The sequence below is a fragment of the Herpailurus yagouaroundi genome, unplaced genomic scaffold (assembly GCF_014898765.1).
Source record: "Herpailurus yagouaroundi ecotype Mexico unplaced genomic scaffold, PumYag 557, whole genome shotgun sequence".
Classification (NCBI taxonomy): Eukaryota; Metazoa; Chordata; class Mammalia; order Carnivora; family Felidae; genus Herpailurus; species Herpailurus yagouaroundi.
Genome location: NW_024412774.1, coordinates 2,773,640 through 2,796,639, shown reverse-complemented (window position 1 = coordinate 2,796,639; position 23,000 = coordinate 2,773,640). Strand labels below are relative to the sequence as shown.

The window sequence follows — 23,000 nt, the reverse complement described above, 5'->3', positions numbered from 1 at the left end:
AAAAAAAAAAAAAAAAAAAAAGAAAGAAAAAGGAAATGAAAAGTCCAGTAGCAACTGGTGACTGGGAGGAGAGGCTGGGAGCCGAATAAACATCTGCCTTCTTAATGAATTTTCTTTGCGCGTCTGTTTTGTGCCAGGCACTGTGCTGGGCCTCATTTCTTCTTCCGACCTCTTTTTGGGTGGAAGAATAAATTAGCCATCTCCACTCCCCAGAGATGGAAAGAGCCTCCCACTGTCTGACCTCAAATAACACTAACAGCGCCCCGCTGTTGGGCCTAGACTATGGCCAGGCGCTGGGCTGAGCGTTTTGCCAGCACCATAGCAGTACATCCTCACAACGAACCTAAAAGGGATCATAATCTCCCCACTTTGCAGGTGAGTAAGCTGAGTGGGGTTTGGGGGAGGAGCGGCCAAGATTGGGTGGGAATGTTCCAAAACCAGCTCGTAATCACTACCACAGGGCTAGTGGTGGTGGTGTTCCAGATCCCCGCCCCCCTCCTCCCGGCCTGGGAACCGTGTGGTCGGGCTGTAATGGTGGTGCACACACGGTGGGAGAAGTGGCGGGTTGCGGGGATCCATATGGCCAGTTCCCAGGGTTTCGTTTAAAAGGATTCTCCCGGCAATTCAACTTTCCTGGTTGTCTCCTTCCCTTTCCCGGGCCCCACTCCGTGCGTCGCCATCCACTCCGGGGACCCCCGGAGCCTGCTGCTCTCCAGGAATTGGGAGTTTCTTGACGTTCCCTGCTCAGGCTTCGCGGAGGGCGGGGTAGCGCGACAAGGGGCCGTCGCGCAAGTGCAGCCCGGGCCTTTGCCGCAAACGGCGGGCCTCACCTGGGGCCGGAGACTCCCGCAGAAGCGCAACGACCCGCGGACCGAGCGAGCGCCGGCGTCCCTGCCCGCCCCTCCGACTCGCCACCCCGCCCCTACACTCGGGGCCTCTGCCGCCCCGCCCGCGGCGGGTGGGCGCTTCCCTCCACTCCCCGCGACACTTTGCAGACGCTCCCCGGCGCCGGGCATGGGCGCCGCCGCCGTCGGTCCCCTGGCCGGATTCCGCGCGCGGGTGGGTGAGCGCGGGGCCTGGCCCCTCCGACCCCGGGCACCTGCGGGCGGGGGGATGGTGGCCACATCAGCACCCGCGGCCTAGCGCATCTCCCGCTGGGACCCCCTGGCAACATCGCTCCCCCTCCCACCCGGGGGACAAAGGGCGGGGGCGGGGGCGCATCCCCACGCGTGACCTTCCCCCGCACTGCGCACGCGCCCCGCCCCCTCCACCACGGGGGAGGGGCCCTGTTCGCCCACACGAGTGCGGGGGAGGGGCGTGGGAAGGCGCTCGCGTGGGCCGGACCCCCACCCTATGCCTGGAAGTTGGGGCACGGTCTCCTCCCCCCCGCACCTCTCGCCTCTTTTGGTCCGGAGGTGACCCGTGATGAGGGTCCGACCCATTCGGGCCAGGATGTGTCCGCTCTGTCGACCCCGCGGGGAACCCACTCCTTCCCTCAGTAGCCCGGGGTCTGGGTCCCCAGCCCCCTCATTCCCTGGGAGCCCTGGAGTTTGAAACCCCGGGTGTCCCCGCTCGGTCCTGAGGGTATGGGTCCCCTCCTCCCTCAGACCCAGGAGTCCCAGCCTTCAGCACCCCCATTTCCCCAGCCCTAAGGAGTTGGGCCCCACCTCCCGCGGGATGTCCCTCCATCTGTGGCTGCCGTTTCTGTCCAGTGCCCCTGAGGCGCTTAGCTGCCCGGGTCCGCCGGAGGTCGCGCCATGAATGACCGAAACAGCCGGAGGAGGACACGTGAGGAAGCTGGGACCCTGCCCCGACCCTGGCCCCACTGCTGCCCTACCCATCCCTGCCCTTTCCTCCCCAGGGCTGCTGTGGTTGGGGGCTGGTCCGAGGCGCCTGGGGCCTTCCCTGGGGTGACCCCTGGCCTCTCCCCTCCAGTGAAGAAAGACGATGAGGCCTTCGAGATCTCCATCCCCTTCGATGAGACGCCCCACCTAGACCCACAGATCTTTTACAGTCTGAGCCCCTCTCGGGGAAACTTCGAGGGTGAGCTGGGGGGCAGGCTCGGAGGGACCCCAGGCAGCTGGGGTGCAGGGCCCTTGAGGCCTGGGGTGTGACCAAGCCTCCCCGCTGTCCCTAGAGCCTCCGGAAGCCGCGTCCCCGACTGTGGCCCTGATGAATGGGGTCAGGGCCCAGCTGCATATGGCCCTGGAAAGGAACTCCTGGCTACAGAAACGCATCGAGGACCTGGAGGAAGAGAGGGATTTCTTGCGTTGTCAGCTGGACAAGTTTATCTCATCTGCCCGCATGGATGCAGGTGAGGCGCCTGATGATCTAGTCCCTTGGCCCATACCCAGGCCCTGACACCCAGCTCCGGCCCTTCCTGGGGATATGGGACCCTCCTCACCTACACCCTTCCTTTTGGTGGCCCAGTGGGGACCTGGCATCGTTATCTCCTTCTTACTTCATGGTGGTCTCCAGGACCCCAAGCCCAGCTTCCTTCATGCTTGATTCCTGCTTCTGCTGATGGGCAAGACCCTGTGGCCATCCCTTGCCCCAGATAGTCAGGGCTTTCCTTTCCCAAAATTTAGCTCCAATTTTTGGAGAGTACACCTTCTGTTCCTTTCCTCATGATGTTCAGCTCCTGACTGGCTTCCTCGCAGGACCCCGTATTCCCCTGTGATTCACACCTGACACTTTGGGCAAGGGGTCTGGTCCCTCCCCCCCCCCCCCAACACCTGTGTTATTGAGGATCTCTCTGGTTTGGAACTCCCTGTGGCCTGGGTTGCTGATGGGAACCTATCCAGGATGTTTGGCCCAAGGGCCTCTGAATTTTCTTGGTGAGAACCCCAATACCGGATGTCCCCCCAGCCCACCTTGTGGTGGTGGCCCCTGCATCAGAGCCTCAGATGCTCACACTGTCCAGGTGAAGGTGGGTGCCTGACTTTCCCAGCGCACTAGACTCAGAGCCTGGGATTTCTCTCAGGGTCTGAAACCTCTTCCCCAACCAGGGTCTTGCTTCTTGGATTTCTAGAGTCTACTCTTCTGGAGGTCCCACAGAGACTCTCCTGAGGTCCTGTCTTGGTCCTCTCAGCTCCTCCTCCAGACTTCTTGCTGTCAAGTTGGAGTCAGAGGAGCATGAACCCATGCCCCACTCAAGATCTCTGCCCCCAAATCCAACCACCTGCACCGTACTCAGCCGTCTTGGTGGAGACTGCAACGTCTATATGCACTGTCTCTTTGGGGATTCCAGCCCTGGTTGAGGCCCCCCCCCCTCTCCTGTGGATCTGTGTGTGGTGTGACATCTGTCTCCACCTTGCAGATGGACTTCCTGCCTCCTCTCCCCTGTTCTGGAAGTTCACGTGTATGTGTCCCTCTCTCTCTACCTCTCTCCAGAGGACCACTGCCGGGTGAAGCCTGGGCCCAGGCGGGCTGAAGGGGATGGCCGGGGTGGGGCTGGGGGTGAGGCCTCAGACCCTGAGTCTGCGGCCTCCTCGCTCAGCGGAGCATCTGAAGAAGGCAGTGCCGTGGAGAGGAAGAGGCAGAAGCAGAAGGGAAGTGCTGGCCGGAGGCGCTTCGGGAAGCCCAAGGCCCGGGAGAGGCAGCGGGGTGAGCAAGGAGCAGGGATGGGGGGAGGGGCCTGCTGTGATGCCCCACGAGGCCCTCCCTTCTCCCCTAGCCTGGTCGTCCCTGCCTGCCCGTGGGGTCCTGCTCTGCGGTCCCTCCTCACCGGCTTTGCCTCCTGGGGTCACCCTGCCCTGAGCCTCAGGCTCCTCATCAGTAACATGGGGAGGGGAGAAGGCTCCTCCTTTTCCCCTGGCGCCACTGTCTCACCACGGCTCCCAGCTGCTCCTCATCCTGATTCCCATTTTGTTCTGCAGTTCTTCCTGTATTGGGCTCCCCATCTGCCCTTGCCCCATCTGCCTCCTGTGTCCGCCTCTGTCCCTCTCATGTCTGTCTCTGTGCCCCGGCCCGGCCCTGCAGTAAAGGATGCAGACGGTGTCCTGTGCCGATACAAGAAGATCCTGGGCACCTTCCAGAAGCTGAAGAGCATGTCTCGGGCCTTCGAGCACCACCGAGTAGATCGCAACACGGTGGCGCTGACCACACCCATCGCAGAGCTTCTCATCGTAGCCCCCGAGAAGCTGGCTGAGGTGGGCGAGTTCGACCCCTCCAAGGAGCGCCTGCTCGAGTACTCGCGCCGCTGCTTCCTGGCCCTGGACGACGAAACCCTTAAGAAGGTGCAGGCCCTCAAGAAGAGCAAGCTGCTGCTTCCCATCACCTACCGCTTCAAGCGGTGATTCTGCCCCACCTGGCCCGGGACACGCCCTTCGGCCCCCACGTCCCTCCCTCCTCTGCCCCTCGTGGCAGTGGCAAGCGTGTGCATGAGTGGTGTGCTCCTCCACAGGGCCTGGGGGGTGGGCGGCGTGTTTCTGCGTTCGCCTCCCCTCGTCCTGCAGATCCCCACTCCTGCCCCGGGTCCCTTGTGTATAGATCTGACTCCCTCCTTGCCTCTCACGTTCCTAGCATCCTCCCCTTCCTCTGCATCCCCTGGGGAGGAGTTCCAGTTAGCCAGTCTCCCAAGAGCTACTGCCCAGGGGGTGGGTGTCTGCGCTTTCCTGAACGTGGGCACTCCTCCCCCGTGAGCTGCACCGTCCTGCCCTCACCGGGCCCTTCCTCGTGGGGGAGGGGGTGGGAGGACTCCGAGACTCTCTGCGGGGCCGGGCCCTGTACATACCCCGTGTCAACCCTCAGCCCCGAGGAGAGGCTGGCCCACTCTGCCAGGAGCTCCCCATCCGCATCCCGGACTGCCCCGAGTCTACGTGAGAAAGAATTATTCAGAGAATTTAAATTAAAGAGAGAAGATACAATTTGGAATAAAGGAGGCCCGGTCTCTTCTTGGAGGGGGTGGCCGTTGCCTCGGAGACCGTGACGGGGGCTCCGGGGAGCTCCGAGGAGCGAGGAGCGGGCGGTCAGGCAGGAACCCGGAGGCTGGGGAGACAGGGTGTAATTAGCACCCCCGGAGGGAGGGCCGGGAGGAGCAGAAGCAGCTGTGCCCCAGGGAACTTGGAGGGGCAGAGCTCGGGAAGGGAGGCGTCAACACCACCCGCGGGCCTATCTCGACTAGAGGCGCTGGGGCAGGAGACGTGGACTCAACGACCGCTGGCAGGAGCGACCGCAGAAGGGGGAAACTGCACATCCGGGCGGAGGCTCCTGCGTCCGCCCGCCAGGAGGCGGTAGTGCTAGATTACTGCTTTCCGGAAGTGCCCCCTACGTTGCCTGCTGCGCCTGCGCTGCGGAAGGGGGCAAGTGCGCTGACGCGGTTGCCACAGCAACCAGGAGCGAGCGGCTTTGCTTAACGGCCTGGAGTTCGGTACCCTTCTCGGAGGAAGGGAAAGCCTCGCGCACGCGTGCTAGGGGCTCTGGAACCCACTTGCCTCCCGGAACAGTGAGAAACCTCGCCTCAGACTGATCTCTACGCAGGCGCAGAAGGCCATCTCGCTCCCCTCCTCTTCCACCTGCGCAGGCGCACAAAGCCGCGCTGGCAACCTCCGCAGCGGCCGCGCGCACCCTTCACCTCGCTGGCAGCTTTTGTCTCGCGCAACCTTCTGAGGCCCTCCGCGAGATCGGTCCTTCTTTTCCTCCACTCTCCCCACCCGGAGAGCCAGGTGCAGAGAGCCGGGACTCCGCCCTTTTTCTGTATCCCTTCTCCTGACCAACCTCGCTTCTGTCCTCCCTCCCTTTTCTCTTCCCGAAGCCGGAAGGAGCCGAAGCGCCGCCGGAAAAAACCGAAGCTGTCTCCCGGGAGTGAGGCCTTCCCGAAGTGGTGGCGGAAGGAGCCGAAGTTCTGCGGCCGGGGAGGAGCGAGTGAATGCAGTGTCCGGAAAGAGCCGAACCTTGGCATCGGATTTAATCCTCTGGCTGGGTCCGAGAGCGAGTGCTGGAAATCTACAGAAAGTGCAGAAGTTCCGCACGGTTAGGATTGATTGTCAGAAGTAGCTCGATAGGGTCAGCGGAGAAGAGCGGGGGAAATCTGCTGGAGCAGCCAAAGACTGGGACGGTTTGAATTGTCGGAAGAAGCCGAACCCTTGGGGTGGGGGGGCTGGGCGCAGAGGAACGCGCGGACCTACGGAAACACCCGAACGTTGAGGAGCTAGTTTCCGAAAAGTTACGATAGCCTGGGAAGCCGGTGAAATCCTCGCTTCGGGTGTTTCCGGAATCAGCCGAAGCAGCCGCTCCCGATTTCTTCTACGGTCCGGAAATAGCCGACGCTATTTGGAGCCAGGCTCGGGCAGGGGGGAGGGACACCTCGTGGGCGGGCGGGCGGGCGGGGTGAGGGGCGGAGCCGGGGCGGGGCGGGGCGGGCGGCCCGGGCTTGATTAGGTAGGAGGCGGCGGAGCGCCGGCGGCGGCCGGAAGTAGCCGAAGCGAGCGGCGGAAGTAGCCGAAGCGGCCAGAGCGGGCGGGCGGCAAGGCGAGGCCAGAGCTGCACAGGGCCCTTACGCGGCCGCCTCAGCATGTCGGACTTCGACGAGTTCGAGCGGCAGCTCAACGAAAATAAGCAAGGTGAGGGCGCTGGGGGCACGGGGCGGCGGGCGGGGCGGCTCCGGGCCTCTCTCCGTGTCCCCCGCCATTTTCCCCCCCCCTCTTCCCCCTCCTTTCAGGGCCGCGCTGCGCACCCCCCACCGCTCCGTGGCGCGCGCCTGGTTCACGTGACCACCCGGCGTGCCGCCGCGCGCGGGAGGGGAGGGGAGGAGAGAGGAGGGGGCGGCGGGCGCGGGTCCTGGACGCATGCGCGGCGCGCGCCGTTCTACACCCCACGTGGTCCGCGGCGGAGGCGGCGCGGACCCGCCGGGTGTTCCCTCGCGGACTCCCCATTCTTTTTTTTCCGTTCTTTTTTTTTTTTTTTTTTTTTTAAACTGAAAGATTACAGGTATCAGATCCCGCAAAGCCGCCTTTCTTTCCCGCTGCCCCGGCACTTCCGCTTCCGGCCGGGCCAGCGGCCCGGGTCTCCACGCCCCCTTTGTTCCAAAATGGCGGTTGCTAACCCTCTTCACGTGGGCCCCGGCTGGGTCCCCGCCCGGGTATCGGCAAGCGTGACGCGGTGTGGCTCGTGAGAGAGGACACGCGTGTGTCCTTCCGACACGGGACTTTTGGGAGTCCCGACGGTCGCGGGGTGTTTGCGTCTTGTCCCCTCCCAGCTAGAGAGCGGCCCCCGTGTCCGGTACAGTCTCAGGGCACAGATTAAGCCTCCTAAATCTGGTCGCCGTGGAGATGAGGGCGGGGGACGTTACCCCCGGTGGTACCGAGTCAGCAAGGCGTGGGGTCGTGCTGGTGCGAAGCAGCACAGGGGCTGCAAGAACGTCCGGACGACGACAGTCGTTAGGCGCTGCAAAAATTCGTCCTGTCTTTAGGTCGTTTTGAGAGCGAAGGTGGGGGGCTTAAGGCTGAAGCTGCCCGCGTTGGGAGGCCTGAACGGGGGGCGCAGCGAACCCTGTCCAGAAGTCGGTCGGGGGTGGCTGGCCTAGGAGACAGCGTCTGGGGAGAGCGCACATGGGGTGTCTGTTTCTACCTGATGTGGGCTTTGGAGTTGGGCGTTCCTGGGTTCGGACACCTCCTTTGTTGCCCAGCAGCTGTGCTGCCTCCGTATTTCTGTGTTAGTCTCGTCGGGGTTTGTACGTTGACTCTTTGTTTTGTCACTGCGATTTTGGAATTAACGAGGATGGTAGTAACAATTCTTGATAGTTAAACTCTGGGTGCTTGTCAAGTGCCAGGCACTTTGTTAAGCCCTTTGTAGTTTTTCTAAGTGGCTCCTTGTAATCGCCATGTGATGCTGATGATTTCCTTCCTTTTGCAGACGAGAAAAGTGGCTCAAAGAGTTTAAACGCTTCTCCCAGGTTTCAGCTGGTGAGAGGCAGAGCTGAGGTTAAATGGGGGTAACGTGTACGAACGTGTGGCGTGTGGCTTGGCATGTGTGAAGTGCCTAGTAAGTGACGCCTCTTCTATTGTGCAAACGTCCTTAGTGTAATACTGAGGAGAGAGGCGTATCTTCACTCTCCTAACTGGCACCGTCAGGGAAAGGTGTTTTTCAGATGTTTTCTGCCAGGTGCTCACGCACTTGGGGTAGGTACAACCTTTGTCTAAGGAAAGGTTGGGTTGTTTTTCCGGGGTTTTATACACGTTGGTGAGGCAAGAAGCTGAAACCCTCCTGAGTCTGGCTGGCTGCGAGGCCAAGTTGCAGTAGGCCGGGCTGCCAGGTGGAGCTGATTGAGTTCTTCCACGAGGTGCTGGCGCGTATGCTGCCTGGGTTCTCCCTGGGTGTCCCCACTGGCACTGGGAGGCCACGCTCGCAGCCCTGGCGTGTCCCTTGGGTTAGTGGAGCTGTTCCCACAATGTGCCCACAGCATTTTGAGCGGCGAAGCTCCTTTTCTCGTGTTGGAGGCAGGAAACTCTGTCCACGTGTTGCCTTGCCTGTGGATCTTTGTCTTTGTGGGCCGGCCTCTGAGCTTCAGCCCCTGCCTGTGTGTGCCGCACCTGTGGCTCCAGGGCATTAAGTTCCTTGTCTGATCTCAGCCGCCACCCCTGCAGACATCACCATTTCCTGTTGGTCCCTCTGCCTGCTTGTCTGTTTCAGAGCCTCAGCCGCAGGAAAAGTGCTTGGGGCTCACACCCTGCTCCTCTTACAAGCGTGAAGCCAGCGGTCCAAGGCCACAGCTCCTCCCTGTGCCCAGTGCCAGGCCTCCGTGTTTGTCTTCTACTTCGTGTTGCTTCCAGTCTTTTTTTTTTTTTTTTTTTACTTCTTTAGTTTTCAAGGAGATAATGATGTTGTCATTAGTGGCTCTAGGCAGACCCTAGTGAGTTCTGCCTGCTTTGTGTTAAGATGTGTGCCCAGGTGTTGATAACTGTACTTGCTGATGTTACGTTGTTCACATTCAGGCTTCGCTCTTCTGTTGCTTTTTGGCCACAGGCAAGTTACACGAGCTCCTTGTGCCTCGTTTTTCCTATTGAGCGGCCACAGTGTTTTCTCAAAGCAGTGGTGAGGATCGAGAGCAAGTGGGACTAAGTACGGAGCCTGCTCTCAGGAGCATTCTGGTGTTTGCTGCTGTGTGTTTTCTTCTGAGGTGCTTGGAAGGAGCACCTTTCCTGAGTGGTTCAGGAATTGAGACTCAATCTACGGGAAGTTCACATTTAATTGTCTGAAGAAGCGTATAGTATAAAGTAGTACGGGTGAGGCCAAAGTCCACTTTAACGCCCTGTCCTTATTGCCTCTTCCTTTTTCTGTCCCTGGACATGGGTAGTTGGGGAGTCCGGGGTGTCTTTGAACTAAGGATGAGGAAATATACTGTGACAGGGCCTGCACCTCCTTCCCAGGTGAGAGGTCTGTTGAGCAGAGGTGTCTGGTTTTACAGGCAAGGCTGTGCTCTGTTCTAGGCGCCACCTGAAAAGTATGAGCCAACTGGGGGCTGGACCCTGGTTTCTCTTGTACTGGCTTTGAGGGACGATGGGCAGGTAGGGGTGGTTTGGGATGCCAGCCTGCGAGGGGCACTGGGCCGGAGTGGGCAGGGCACACTCCTCCTGGCACCTCCTCTTTAGCCCAAATTCAGGAAGGGGCACCTCCCTAGAGGAGGAACTCTTGTATTCTTCACCTGGTTGGGAAGGGACTGTTGGGTGTCTTGGCTTTCTGGGGCTATCAGATCTCTGTCTGGTGCCTGGGGCCTGATGGTGGGGCTGTGGGTGCCAGCTGGTTGAGGAGGTCTTTCCTGAGGGGTCGCCAGTTTCCTTCATTCAGGAAAACATCATTGGGTCTCTTGATTCCCCAGCCTCTAGCCCTGCCCCTCTCAGGGACGACCCTGGGGTCAGGCCCCTCAGCCCTCGAGGGGGACCAGGAGCCAGCCTCCTCTGTCTTCTCTGGCTCCCCAGCTCCTCCTGAGCGTCCTCAGGTATCTTACACCCCGGGGGCATTTCCAGGCCCTCTCCCCTCAGGTAACCAGCTCCCGTCCCCTTGGTCCCCTAAGGTCCCTGGATTCGCTTGTGGACCCAGGAAGCCTGCTATCTCCCCTCCTCCATCGAATCCCTTCCCCTTGGGGGTGGCCTCCCTGGGGCTTGGGGCATAGCCACCAGTGAGCGGGTGGGCTGGGCCGTGTCCTCCCTCAGCTCAGTCTCCTCCCCCTCCCCCTGGCCCAGAGAGAGACAAGGAGAACCGGCACCGGAAGCGTAGTCACAGCCGCTCTCGAAGCCGGGACCGCAAGCGCCGGAGCCGGAGCCGCGACCGGCGCAACCGGGACCAGCGCAGCGCCTCCCGGGACAGGCGGCGGCGAAGGTACCAGGGCTAGGGGACCCCTGGCTGGGCACAGGTGGGGGTGAGCCAGCGTGGGTGTAGGGTGTCCCTGCACAAGTACCTGGTGTGCCTGGGCCTCTGTGGCTCTTCTCTGTGTCTGGGGGAGGGGTCTGGGGCTTGTCTGTCTTGAGTTCAGTTGTTTCTAGAGTTTAGTTTCTGATGGGTCGGTGGGGGCAGTAGGTTCTTGGAGGTGAGTCTAGCGTCAGGGCATCGACTGTTTCCTTCTTCGTGAGGGCTGCCCCAGCCCGTCTCTTAGGGCTCCTTCCTTTTTCGCCCTCTGCTGTCTTTCTGTGGTTCTCTCGGAATGGTCTTCTGAGGCCTGTGCTCTGCCTTCTGAGAACAGGGAGTTCTTGGGGGGGGGGGGGGCAGCGTCTCCCCCCCGCCCCCCACCTTTAGCTGCCTTCTGCTCTTCTAATGCCTTTTCCCTTCCCAGGGTCCCCTGTTTGTTCTCTGTCCCCTTAGGTGAGGAAGGGTGGGCAGGTGGAAGTTCTGCTTCGTTCCATCTCAGTTTCTCCAAGTAGAAAGTGGTCTGTGTGGCCCTTCTCGCGTAGTTCCTCTTTCCTGGGATGAGGGGGTTGGGGGGAGTGGCAGGGCCGAGGGGGCCTGCTTGTTGCTTGTTCACCTCGGCCCTGCCCCCAGCCCTGGGGCTCGGAGCCCTCGGGGAGGTGTGGCGTGTGGGGAAGACAAGGGTCCCCAGTCACCCCTCCCCATACCTTTCCCTCCCACCCCCCAGCAAACCTTTGACCAGAGGCGCTAAAGAGGAGCACGGTGGATTGATGTGAGCTTCTCTTCCTGCCCCTTCCACTCCGACGTCCCCTCCCTTTGCCCTCTCCCCCCTGCACCCTGCCCTGTCCTTGTCCAGCCCTGGCCCAAGCACTGCCTTGAGACCGGCACCTCCCCCAGGCCTGGGCGCGGCCCTGACCCAGATCCTCTCCCTTCTGGAGAGTGCTGCACTGCTGGTGGGGGGCTGGGGGGCCTGGGGGGGCTCACAGGCCCACCTTTGGTCAGACTGAGGTTGTCCTGCCCCACTCTCCCCTCCCGCCCTCCCAGTCGCTCCCCCCGCCACGAAAAGAAGAAGAAGGTCCGTAAATACTGGGATGTACCGCCACCTGGCTTTGAGCACATCACCCCCATGCAGTACAAGGCCATGCAAGGTGGGCTGGGGCCGCCGCCTCCTTACTTTAACTTGCTGGGTGGTTGAGGGAACAGACCCTGTTCTTGGTGGGTGGGGTGGTGAGGGACGATGAGGTTCGTGCCCTGGGCTCTCTGGCTTCTGCCTTTCTGAAGCCTCCCGTGGAGTAGGTGCTGGGGGCCTGGATGAGGCCTCGGTGGGACTGGTCCATGTGGAGCCGCCCTCCCAGGTGTGCGGTGGTCCCTGAACGGGGTGGGGGGTGTAGGGGATTGCCCTGTTGCCATCTAATCCTGTTGTTCCCCTCTTGAAGCCGCGGGTCAGATTCCAGCCACCGCCCTTCTTCCCACCATGACCCCTGACGGCCTGGCTGTGACCCCGACGCCGGTGCCCGTGGTCGGGAGCCAGATGACCAGACAGGCCCGGCGTCTCTACGTGGGCAACATCCCCTTTGGCATCACTGAGGTACTGCCCGCCCCCTGCCTTTTCCCTGCCCCTACCCTCTCCCCGATTCCCCTACCCATTCCTCCCCTCCCCCCCTTCCCTCCCCCTACCTGCACGGGTCAGATTCTGCTCCTGCAAGGCCCCCCGGCCCCCTCCCAGATGGACCGATGGAGTTGAGCCAGCCAGGGGCCGGGCTGGGGGTGGCCCTCTCCCTCCCTCCTCTTCCCCTCTCCCGTCTCCCCTCTCCCAACCTCCTCCAGCAACCCAGGGATCAAGCACACACATAACGAACCTACGAAAATCCACGAGTCCGTTTCGAGAGAGACAGAGAGGGAGACTCGCACGCGCGCATACACACACACACACATACACACACACACACACACAAACGCACGCTCCCCTCGGTTTTCTCTGACACGTCTCTGGTTCTCTGCCGCCTGTTCCCATCCTCTCCCCACGTCCCTCCCATGGTCGCTGCTCTTTTGTTTTTGATGGCCCTGACCTCCCCTACCTTCCCCACCGCTCCTCTCCCCTCCCCCTCTCCCCAACCCCTTCCCATGGCACCCCGAGAATCCCGAGATCAAAGAGTTGTTTCCATTTCTCTTTAAAGTGAAATATTGTGGGGCTGAGATCCCTCGTAGCAACAAAAAGTTTGCTACCGTCGTCGAAGGCAAGTAAGGTCCATTCTGACTTTCTCAACCTGCACTTTGCTACGTTTGATAAAGCAGCCCCCGGACTCCAGGGCCAGATCCCGCCACATCACTCTTTTCTCCTCCCCTCCCGCCCGCCCTCCCACCCTTGCCCTCCTCTCCTCCACCTTCCCTGTCCCTTCACTCCTCTTTTTTCTCTGACTTGGTGCTCTGTGTCCCTGCTGGGTTTTTCTTTCTTGCTTTCCTACTGCTTTCTTGTCGCTATTGGACTTTTTTTTTTTTTTATGTTTCGTTTTCTGTTCTATCTCGTGCTTTTTACTCTCTTTTTGTTGTCACTGTCTCCCTGCACTTTTCTTGAATGACGTCTCTTCTCGGGTTGGGGCGCCTGTGGCCTGCCCCACGCTCCTGGCCTCTGGCTGTCTCTTGCTTCTGCCTCCTTCCTCCCTGTTCTCCCATTTTTCTACTGCTTCTGTTCCTACTATTGATCTCTCTGCTCCCATCTCTATTTCACTGTTCCCTCCCTTCTTCCACCCTTCCCCACCCCCTCCCTTCCCCTCACCCCCAAACCCGTCTGTGTCTCCCTCTCTCACCCTCCCCTCCTCTCTCCACCTCCCTTCCCCCGCCCCCCCCTGTCTCCTATTCCCTCTGCAGGAGGCCATGATGGATTTCTTCAACGCCCAGATGCGCCTTGGGGGGCTGACCCAGGCCCCTGGCAACCCCGTCTTGGCTGTGCAGATTAACCAGGACAAGAACTTTGCTTTCTTGGAGGTGAGCTGGGTGCACAGTGGGTTCAGGGAAGTGTGTGTTCCTCCTGGTCCCTGTGGCTCTGTCGCAGCTCTCGTTCGCCCTAGGCCCTTTTGCAGGCTGTTGTCTGCTGGGTTCCCTGACCCTCACCACCCGCTTCTCTTGCAGTTTCGCTCCGTGGATGAGACCACCCAGGCCATGGCTTTTGATGGCATCATCTTTCAAGGCCAGTCGCTGAAGATCCGCAGGCCTCATGACTACCAGCCCCTGCCTGGCATGTCGGAGAACCCCTCTGTCTACGTGCCTGGTGAGTGGGGGACTTGTCCGCCCTTCTCTCCCCAACCCAGCTAGAGCTGCTTGGGAAGTGGTGTGAGTGCTTCTCATCCGTTTCCCCAAACCTTTAGAGCTTGGTGTCCTCCCCGCTTGAGGATGCACAGCTCATAAGTGGCAGAGCCAGGGTCGTGGGAGGCGTCGAGGGAGGTGAGGGGCTTGCAGCCTGCCTGTCGTTCCTTTTCTGGGACCTGGGAAGTCAGTGTGAACACAAGCAGGTCAGCGGTTTGCAATTGAGTTCCCAGTGTGAGGTCGGCATCTGGGTGTTCCCTCCTATTTTGGTCCTAGTTTCTCTTCAGTCTCGTGCTCCGGGCCGTGCCCCATAGCTGTGTCCGGTCCTGGTCAGTAGAGAGCACGGCAGACCTGGGGCCAGCAAGCTTATTCTGCAGAGGGTCGGAGAGTGAATGTTTTTGGTTTCGTGAGCCGTACGTTTTGGTCACGACTGTTCTGTGGCGATGGTGTAGTCTGCACGCAGCCTCTTGTGATACCTAATTGAACGGGTCTGGCTGTGCGCCACATCCTTTATCAGTTACGCTCGGCAACGTTTTGGTTTCATAAAATACCCACGGGTCCTGCAGTAGCGGGAAGTACAGAAACAGACAGCAGGCCTGACTCGACCTTCAGGCTGTTTGCAGGCCCCTGTGGGCAGACGGACGGGTGTAAGTGAGAATTGGGGCCTCTGTGGGAGTGTTGTGGGATTGGGGGAGTTCTGTCATCTCAGGCCCCTGGAGTTCTCCCAGGAAAGGTGGGTGAGCACTGGTGCTCTGGGTGGGGAGCAAAGCTGGCCGAGGCTTTGCACCGAAGGACACCTTTTAGAAATTGAGTCCACCCTTGGCAGGTCAGGGACGTGGAGTCCCAGGGAGGCTGGCAGGCGCCTCAGGACTGGAGGCTGGTTCCCCAGCTTGTCTCCAGTGTCTTCCGCTGTAATAATTTGGTAAATTCAGTGGATTTCTTTAATTCTTTCAAGAAACGACGCGTGACACATGCTGACGCACTCTAAATGCACAGCCTGATGACCTTCTTTTTGTGCACGCATCTGTGGGACCGTTTCCCAGGTGGAGCTATGGAATATCGTTTTTTGTTAAGTAAAGTCAGGATGTTACATTTTTTATAACCAGTTGCTGGAGCCTGCTGCGTCAGGCTCTGCCCCAAGTGGGCTGTGGATCATGTTAATATTTGTGACAACCCTATAGTAAGTACATGGTCAGCAGGTGACAGGTAGGAGGCCACACGTAGTTTTCTGTTTGTTTCTTTAAAGTGGGCTCCTGGGGCACCTGGGTGGCTCAGTCGGTTGAGCATCTGACTTTGGCTCAGGTCATGATCTCACGGTCTGTGAGTTCGAGCCCCACGTTGGGCTCTGTGCAGAGCCTGGAGCCTGCTTTGTGTCTCTTTCTCTGCCCCTCCCCAACTCACGATCTGTCTTTATCAAGAAAAAAAATGAATAAATACTAACAAGGAAAAAAAAATTTTTTAAGTGGGCTTCAAACCCAAACGTGGAGCACAAACTCATGCACCTGAAATCAAGAGGCACATGATCTACCAACTGAGCTAGCCAGGTGCCCCCTGCCTGTTTTTTAACGATTTATTGGCACATAGCCTAGCCCACTCATTGCTTATTATCTGTGCTTTTGTGTTGGAGTGGCCAAGTTGGGTGATAGAGATCCTGTGTCAGGACTGTGTGACAGACTGAAAATATTTGCCGCCTGGTTTTTCATTGAAAGGTTTGCCTGCTGCCATTGTGGAGACTGTGAGCCCATCTCAGAAGGCCAGCAAGGCAAGGGCACAATTAGTGGTCTCCCAGGGGACCTGGCTCGTGTCCAGAGTCGTCACTCTGCCATCTTCTTGTGCTGCCTTCTGCGCGTGTCCTTCACCCTGTGGGAGTGGACATGTCCCATCCAGGGACAGCGGCTCGGGGTGGTCTTCCCCTTGATGGAGGGGCTGTTGCTGTGATTAAACAGCTGAAGGGTCACTCGTGGATCTTCTCACATGAGGTTTGCCTGTCCAGAGGGGCCTGGGCAGGTAGTGGGATGTCGCAGGAAGTGTGAATCTGTCTTCAGGTTAAGCATCCTCTGCTCGGGCTTTTTCTTTCCATGGTGAAGTTCACGTTTTGATCTTTGCTTTTCAGAAAAAAGTAAGTCAATCTTACTATATAAAGAGGCTAAAGGGGAAAGTGTTTGATAAAGTTCAGGTATTTGTGGTTGGAAGAGAAACAATTCAGTAACCTGGAAAGTGACTTCCTTGTCTTGATGGAATCGTGTTGACTTGAAAGTAAATATGCATCACCTGGAGTCATGAAACCTTAAATTCATTCCCACCAAAGTCAGGCCCAGCTGTTCAGCGCTGATGTGGGGGTCCTGACTGTCTTTTAAGATAAGAAGGGGGGAGGCAGGGAGAGCCAGAGCTGTCTTTGGAGGCAGGAAAGCACAGAACCCTTTGAGTTTGTGAATTTAGTTTGGCCCTCCACACCTTCCCGCTGCCAGGCTTTGTGCTTGGTGCTCTCCCCCACTGGACTCCTGCCAGTGGGGCTTCGCCTCTGCACCTGCTTCCTCAGCAGGGCCCTGCTCTGCCAGGCTCTGTGGTTAGCGCATGTAGCAGGGTCCCTCTGCTGAGGAGGAAGTGCACGAGAAAGGATTGCTTGGTCGCTGGGGGTACAGCATGGCCTTTGGGAGGAGGTGAGGCTTCAAGATTGAGGATGAGAGGGGAGTGCCCCGTGGTCCCTCTGAGGGAAGAGGTTGTGTGATCAGGGAGGAGCCTGCCCATTGTGTTGGGAGGGGATGTTGCCGAGGGCTTGATTTTGGGCACCAGGACTGACCTGGGCTCCCAGTTTGCATCACCCTCGCGTGAATCCTTCTGCCCAGCTGCAGAACTATTGTCCACACGGGGTCTGCAGCCACTGGGGCCTTGGCATCTCGCTGGTCCTGGCCAGCCTTGCCTCAGGCCGTGTTTTAGGTGTGGGCCTTGTGAGTCATTCTCTGTTGTTAGGTGTGAGGTTTCTCCCTGGTTCACAGATGAGAACACTGAGGCTCAGGGAGGCTCACTTGGGGCTGCATCCTGGGTTTGAGCCTCCGTCCCTGATGCCCTCGGCACTGTGTGCTTCCCTGGGGTGCCTGGCACAGCCTGGGCCTGATGGCTGAGGCGCCCCTGGCTCTGGCACTGCCCTGTTGGGGTGATGAGACTCCTGCCCGTGTGCTTGTCTGCCGTCGGTCAGAGCGGTGGTGCCTGTGTAGGCAAAGCCCGTAGCTTGCTGAGAGCTACCTGTGGGGTCGTGATTGATGGGGGCGGGGGGCGGGTGCTTGGAGGCCCCTCTTTCTGTCTGGGCGACTGCAGGGGACTAACTCCTTCCTGTGCCGTAGTCTGTTGTGTCTTGCTGCGATACGGCTTTGGAGAGCATCAAGGCATCGGGTTTCACGAGTTTGATGTGCAGGGCCTGGCCTGTGGCCTCTGCTTATCCTTCTTCGGACACCCTGGTGGTGCTCGGCTCTGGTGGTCAGAGTGGCTGGGGTGGTGGGAGAGGGCATACCCTGCTTTGGGTCTGAGGCCCCCCTGTCCCTCCCCAGGTCAGGAGGAAGTGGGGCGCAGCCACTTGGTGCGGACTGCAGAGGAGGGCCAGGTCATGCAGCCATTGAGGGAGGGTCTGGACTTGGAAAGTCAGGAACCGGTCAGGCTGGGTGGGTGGTGTTTCCCTTCCTTCGAGCCCTGGGTAGCTCACACCTGATGGGAGCCTCTGGGAGGTGTTAGGACCCTGGGCTGAGCCACCTGGCAGGCCCCTGAATCCAAAGACGAGTGGAGACGGTAGGGTTGGGGTAGACGCAGAGTGGTCATTAAAGGCACTCTGCTGGTGTGACTGCACTGTGACAGCCCTCCTGGGCTCCAGGGTCTGGGTACTGAGTGAACTGGGCACGTCCCTGCCCTCGTGGACCCTGGACCCTGAGCAGCAGGCCTCTCCGAGGCACTCCCTGGTCTGCCGTGTGTGACAGTGTGACAGTGTAGTCGTGAAATGTGCAGGACCACAGAGGAAGGGACCGAGGGTCAGCCCGAGACCTGAGCTAGACATCGGGTGGTAGGGAAGGGGGTGGAGCTGTGGCCTGAGAGATGTGGAAGGGGGGTGGGTGTGCCCGTGGGATGAGCGCAGACATGACCTGCCGTGGTTGGCGGGTTTGGGACATGAACTTGCGTCTTTGGGGCTCCCACCGGGGCTGTCTGCTGTCGTGCCGCCATGCGCCCCAAGGAGAGCTGCTATTGGGGCGCTCGGAGGCTGGGCAGGTTTGGGAGACCCGTTTCTGTCAGCCGTGGCTGGGCTGCTATGCCTGGGGTAAGCTTGTGGATGGCGGGATGTGGGCCTGTTGTCACCACAGCAGGCGTAATGGGCCTGTCCCTGTGTGCTGGGTAAAGCTCCTGCCTTGGGGACCAAAGCCTACTTACTCCCCTTTTCCCCCAGGAGTTGTGTCCACCGTGGTCCCGGACTCTGCCCACAAGCTGTTCATCGGGGGCTTACCCAATTACCTGAATGATGACCAGGTAGACCCCTCGCCTCCTCCTGACTGCTCCCCTCCCAGGCTTTACCCAAACCAGCCCTGACAGAGTTGCGGCCCTGTCTCAGGTAAAAGAGCTGCTGACATCGTTCGGGCCTCTTAAGGCCTTCAACCTGGTCAAGGACAGTGCCACGGGGCTCTCCAAGGGCTATGCCTTCTGTGAGTACGTGGACATCAACGTTACAGATCAGGTGAGCCCCGGGCCCCTGGTGCTGCTGCTCTGCGTCCACACTGGTCTCCCCTCCTCTGGATGGGCGGGAGGAGGCCGGCCTGCAGTGGGGCCCTGCGTGGGGGACTTGAGCCCTTTCCCTCGGTTCTGGCTCTTTCCAAGCTCTGACCCCTTTGCCTTCCCCTCTCCCCCACCAATGCCCGGCTCTGGGGTATTGGGGCTTGTGGGGAGGTGTCAAGCTCCTGGCCCCTAACCCGCACCTCTTCGCCGCACCCCCCCCCCCCCGACCCCTCACCCTTCAAACACAGGCCATCGCAGGGCTGAACGGGATGCAGCTGGGGGATAAGAAACTGCTCGTGCAGAGGGCAAGTGTGGGAGCCAAGAATGCCACGCTGGTGAGCCCCCCGGCACGTCATTTTCCATTGGCTAGAGGGACACCTGGGGGTGGGGTGGGGTGGGGTGGGTGGGGCTGGGAGGAGGTCCTTCTAAGTCTTTGGCTCTGGCTTTTTGGTGGTGCTGAGTGGGCACCTGAGCCTTACAGGGGCAGGGCCTGGTTTTCCCTGGGTAGGCCTCTGGGCAGCTGGTGTGGCCTTGGCTGTGACTGCTCTGCCCTTTGCCCCACAGAGCACCATCAACCAGACCCCCGTGACCCTGCAAGTGCCAGGCCTGATGAGCTCCCAGGTGCAGATGGGCGGCCACCCGACTGAGGTCCTGTGCCTCATGAACATGGTGCTGCCTGAGGAGCTGCTGGACGACGAGGAGTACGAGGAGATTGTGGAGGACGTGCGGGATGAGTGCAGCAAGTATGGGCTCGTCAAGTCCATTGAGATCCCCCGGCCTGTGGATGGTGTCGAGGTGCCCGGCTGTGGAAAGGTGCGTGTGTGTGTGTGTGCGTGTGCATGCGTGCGTGCCCACCCTTCCCCTCACCTTTCCCCGCATGGTGTGTTGTCCCCAGGGAGTGTGGCCCCGCAACTGTCGTAGCTTCGGTCTGTCTCATGACCTCTCGCAAGTGGTTTGGTCTTGTCTGTACAGTGGGGAGAAAAGTGCTGACCATTGGTCTCGATGGCAGCAAGCACGCTTGTGTCTCCTGGGTCTGGGTGCCAGGTACTCACTAAGCTTCCCTGTGCGACTCTGGACTCCCACAGCAGCCTTCTGGGCCCTACCTCAGAGGACACAGGCCATACAGTCACATTTCCCAGCCCACTGAGGCATGTCACTTCTGGCCCCCTGCCAGGAGTCTGCACCTTCCGCTCTCCTTGGGAGGCATGAAAGAGGGGGTGACTTAGGTTCATCCAGCCACTCACCTAGTGATTCAGGCTTTAGCTGGCCAAGTCCTGGGGCCAGCCTTGTCAGACAACATATCTGCCACCTTAGGTGGTACCTGGGAAGGGAGGAGGAATGCTCTGGATGCAGTGTTGAGATTGGAGGCCAAGAGGCGGTATTAAGCAGGCCCAAGTGACACCAGGTTATCCCAGCAGGCAGGTAGGGTCCTGGCCAGGGAGCCCAGTGAGCATAGATCTCCTGGTATCTTTGGGGACAGTGACCAGGCTGGTGTAGCCTGAGCAGAATAAAGCAGATGGGATTTGGGGGCTGAGGCCCAGGGTGGCAAATCAGCCCCAGAGGAATGTTGGGTGTTCTCTGCAGTGAGCAGGAAGCCTTTGAAAGGTCCCAACTGTGGTCTGTGGCCTGGCACATGGAGACGGTTCGTTAGAATAAGGTAGGGGTGGCCAGGGATTACAGAGCCGGTACCTCCTCTACCCTGCAGGGCTGGACTCCGCAGCCTGGGAATTTGGAGGGGGCAGAGGGGATAGTGGTAAGATCTCTGGGGCTTTGGCAACTAACAGCTTGTGATCAGCTCGGTGAAAGATGGTGATCAGGCGGACGGAGAGAAATAAGTCCATGGATTTGAGAAACACATTACCTGTAAATGCTCACTGATTTGAGTTTTATGCTGCAGGGGGAAGAGGAGTCCAGTAAAATGCTCAGACTTGTGGCTTTGGTGATTGGGTGGAACTGGCAGATGAGAAGGAAGCGAGGGAGTTGAGCAGGTTTGTGGGGGAGGGAGTCAGTGCCGATGGGCAGGTTGACACCTCAGCAGAGATGTGTAGGAAGCCGTGAGCAGGACAGAGCTGCGTCCCAGGCATGAGGTCTGATAGAAGTGTAGGTGTCGTCAACATACTGACCCCTGTTTTGGTGTCAGCTGGATGAACTTGCCCAGGAAGCAGTGGAAAGAGCATCGGGGGCCAAGGGACGACAGGGCATGGGTGAGGGGAGGGGGCGGATGGGCATTATGTCCTCTCCCATTTTCCTGCCCAGTCCTCACTGTGTGGCAGAAACACCCACTCCCCGCATGTCCTTTGCAGTCAGTGCTATGACAGAGGCTGGAATGGAGGCTGGCTCTTGAGGGGCGGAGTAAATACTTGTGGGAAGGATGAATGGGAAGACCTGGCTGGTCTCTGGGATCATCCTGCCTCTTTTGTTTTGAAACTTTTCATTCTTTTCAAACATTTATAAGAGTAGAGTTATCGTAGTGGTGTATTACAGTACATCATTTAAGTTGTATTGAGCATACATAGCAGCGTTGTGATGCCCCATCACCCAGCTTCAGGTTATCCATATGTAGTCATCCTTAATTTCTATATTTAGCTTCCCAGTTTCCCTTTTTTTTCCTAAAATCATTTAAAGCAGATTTCCAAATTTTGCCTGTGACAAACCAGGGTGTTTCTATAATATCTGAACTTATTAATATTTGGGGCCTGGTAAAACTTGCTTTGGGTTTTGTGCTGTGTGCTTTTTGGATGTTAAGCTCCATTCCCAGCCTCCACCCAGTAAATGGAAGCACCTCCTAGATGGTAGCATCGGATCCCCCTTTGTGACCACAAAAAACGTCTCCAGACATTGCAGAATGTCGCCTGGGGACACACAAGCTGGTTTGGAGAAGTGCTGCTCTAAATGTTTTAACAGATCATTTCTAAAAAAAATCTTAAAGAAGCTACAATACTGTTATTACAGTAACAAAGTTATCCCGAGGATGTATTTGTTTGTGTTCAGATTTCCTTTACGTTTCAAAAGACTTTTATATTGTTTAAGGATCCATGCCATTTTGTTTAATAAAACTTTATCGAAATTTATCAGGTCTACATAATTGTCTCTGCCCCCCCTCCCCCAGCCATTTTGTTGAAGCAATAGGTCAGATTTGTATTAACAGAATCCCATATTGAGAATTAGGCTGGTATTATCCTCTCCCTCCCTCCACTTCCTGTCAACTGGTGGTTTAAACAAGATGAGAAACTTCATTGGGTCAAATATCTGGGATTTTTTTTTTTTTTTTTTTTAATCACCTTGGGTTTGAATCTTAATTTCTGAGCTTCCCTTCATCTGTCCTCTGGGGAGCACATGGCCCTTGGGGGGAGCTTGGGGAGCACCTGGCACAATGCCCGGTACAGGGAAGACATTCCATACAAGTGACCTCTTTCCTTGGCGAGCGTGCAGGTGTCCCATGTGACTCTTGACTCTAGCTCCCCTCTGTTCTTTCTCACTCTGCATGCCTCTTTGATCCTGGGGTTCTGCAGGACGTTGGCCAAATGCTCCCAAACCTGTAGCGAGGCCCTCTCCCTCCTGTGGAGTTCTGGGTTTTGGGTAGATGCTGGCTGGTTGCTCTGACTGAGCCAGTTTGTCCTTGGAGGCTGAAAGGCCACCTTGCCTTCACAACCGGTCTCTTATCCCCGCAGATCTTCGTGGAGTTCACCTCTGTGTTTGACTGCCAGAAAGCCATGCAGGGCCTGACGGGTCGCAAGTTCGCCAACAGAGTGGTTGTCACAAAATACTGTGACCCCGACTCTTACCACCGCCGGGACTTCTGGTAGAGGTGGAGGGGGAGGGTGGGGGAAGGGCTGGCTGGGGGCTGCTCCCCCTCCCACCCCCCCTCTTTTCTCCCTCTGAAGAAGATGGGCAGAGGAGTGACAGCCGAATGACAGCCGGCAGCAACTGGAATGGCAGCAATTAGGGTGGGGTGGGGGTTGGGGTGGGGAGGGGAATTGGGGAAGTGCGCGCACAGGCCCACACAGACACATGCACCCAGACACAGAGGGAAGGGGTCGGGATGGGGAGGGGGTGCACAGCAGGGCGGGGTAGGACCCCCAGAGCCCCTCCCCAAAACAGCCTCTCCTCCCTTTTACCCTCTTTCTCCCCTTCCCCACCGTAGAAACATAGTGTGTTTATATTTTATGGCCAAACTATTTTGAATTTTGTTGTCCGACCCCCAGAGCCCTGCCTTCTCCCTTCCCAGGACCACAGCTCCCGTCCTCTTGGCCTCTGGTCCTCTCCCTGGTGCCCGCCCTCCCCGGTTTCTTACGTAGTTGATTCTCTTCTCCTTAGTCTTCCCCGACCTGTGCCCCAGCCCCGTGGCCCCGTCCCTCTCCTCTCTGTGGCAGTTTCATATTTGCTAAGACGAATTTGCTCATTAAACATTTTGTTGTATTTTACTTTACGGAGCTGCTCTGTGTCCGGTGTGTGTACCCCGCGCCCCCACCCCGGTCATTGGCCCTAGGCTGCGGGCGCCTGGCTGTCCCTGCCCTCCGGCCGCGGCGCCCTTGGCGCGCCCTGCCGGGCACACCCCCGCTTGCGTGGCCGGTTGCCCGGGGCAGGCGCTTGGGGGCGGGGCTCCG

General features: G+C 58.8%; 2 protein-coding genes across 11 annotated transcripts; both read left to right on the top strand.

Moving 5' to 3' along the window:
- Positions 1 to 126: 126 nt before the first annotated feature.
- CCDC106 (coiled-coil domain containing 106) lies at positions 127 to 4,879 on the top strand. Of its 9 annotated transcripts, none has more exons than XM_040465467.1 (6): positions 127 to 375; positions 1,713 to 1,788; positions 1,936 to 2,043; positions 2,138 to 2,314; positions 3,394 to 3,606; positions 3,982 to 4,879. In XM_040465467.1, exons 2-6 carry the CDS (start codon positions 1,758 to 1,760, stop codon positions 4,296 to 4,298), a joined length of 846 nt encoding a protein of 281 aa, XP_040321401.1. In that variant the 5' UTR covers positions 127 to 375; positions 1,713 to 1,757; the 3' UTR covers positions 4,299 to 4,879. The 9 variants fall into 9 exon arrangements, with proteins under 9 accessions (XP_040321401.1, XP_040321399.1, XP_040321404.1 ...); XM_040465465.1 differs by having other exon boundaries at positions 1,647 to 1,788; XM_040465469.1 differs by lacking the exon at positions 127 to 375 and adding an exon at positions 802 to 1,059 and having other exon boundaries at positions 2,140 to 2,314; positions 3,500 to 3,606.
- Positions 4,880 to 6,514: 1,635 nt separating this feature from the next.
- On the top strand, positions 6,515 to 22,822 carry U2AF2 (U2 small nuclear RNA auxiliary factor 2). Of its 2 annotated transcripts, none has more exons than XM_040465459.1 (12): positions 6,515 to 6,563; positions 10,182 to 10,317; positions 11,069 to 11,113; positions 11,386 to 11,489; positions 11,778 to 11,929; positions 13,210 to 13,326; positions 13,471 to 13,609; positions 18,071 to 18,150; positions 18,233 to 18,355; positions 18,642 to 18,740; positions 18,958 to 19,206; positions 22,065 to 22,822. In XM_040465459.1, the coding sequence occupies exons 1-12, from the start codon at positions 6,515 to 6,517 to the stop codon at positions 22,197 to 22,199; spliced, it is 1,428 nt and encodes a 475-aa protein (XP_040321393.1). In that variant the 3' UTR covers positions 22,200 to 22,822. The 2 variants fall into 2 exon arrangements, with proteins under 2 accessions (XP_040321393.1, XP_040321394.1); XM_040465460.1 differs by having other exon boundaries at positions 18,642 to 18,728; positions 22,065 to 22,199.
- The last annotated feature ends 178 nt before the right edge of the window (positions 22,823 to 23,000 follow it).

Coding starts and splice junctions, on each gene's coding strand:
- U2AF2 (XM_040465459.1), top strand. CDS start 6,515: ATGTCGGACTTCGACGAGTTCGAGCGGCAGCTCAACGAAAATAAGCAA. Junction 18,151..18,232: donor ATTACCTGAATGATGACCAG/GTAGACCCCTCG, acceptor GCCCTGTCTCAG/GTAAAAGAGCTGCTGACATC. Junction 19,207..22,064: donor AGGTGCCCGGCTGTGGAAAG/GTGCGTGTGTGT, acceptor TTATCCCCGCAG/ATCTTCGTGGAGTTCACCTC.
- CCDC106 (XM_040465467.1), top strand. CDS start 1,758: ATGAATGACCGAAACAGCCGGAGGAGGACAC. Junction 2,315..3,393: donor ATCTGCCCGCATGGATGCAG/GTGAGGCGCCTG, acceptor ACCTCTCTCCAG/AGGACCACTGCCGGGTGAAG. Junction 3,607..3,981: donor GGCCCGGGAGAGGCAGCGGG/GTGAGCAAGGAG, acceptor CCGGCCCTGCAG/TAAAGGATGCAGACGGTGTC.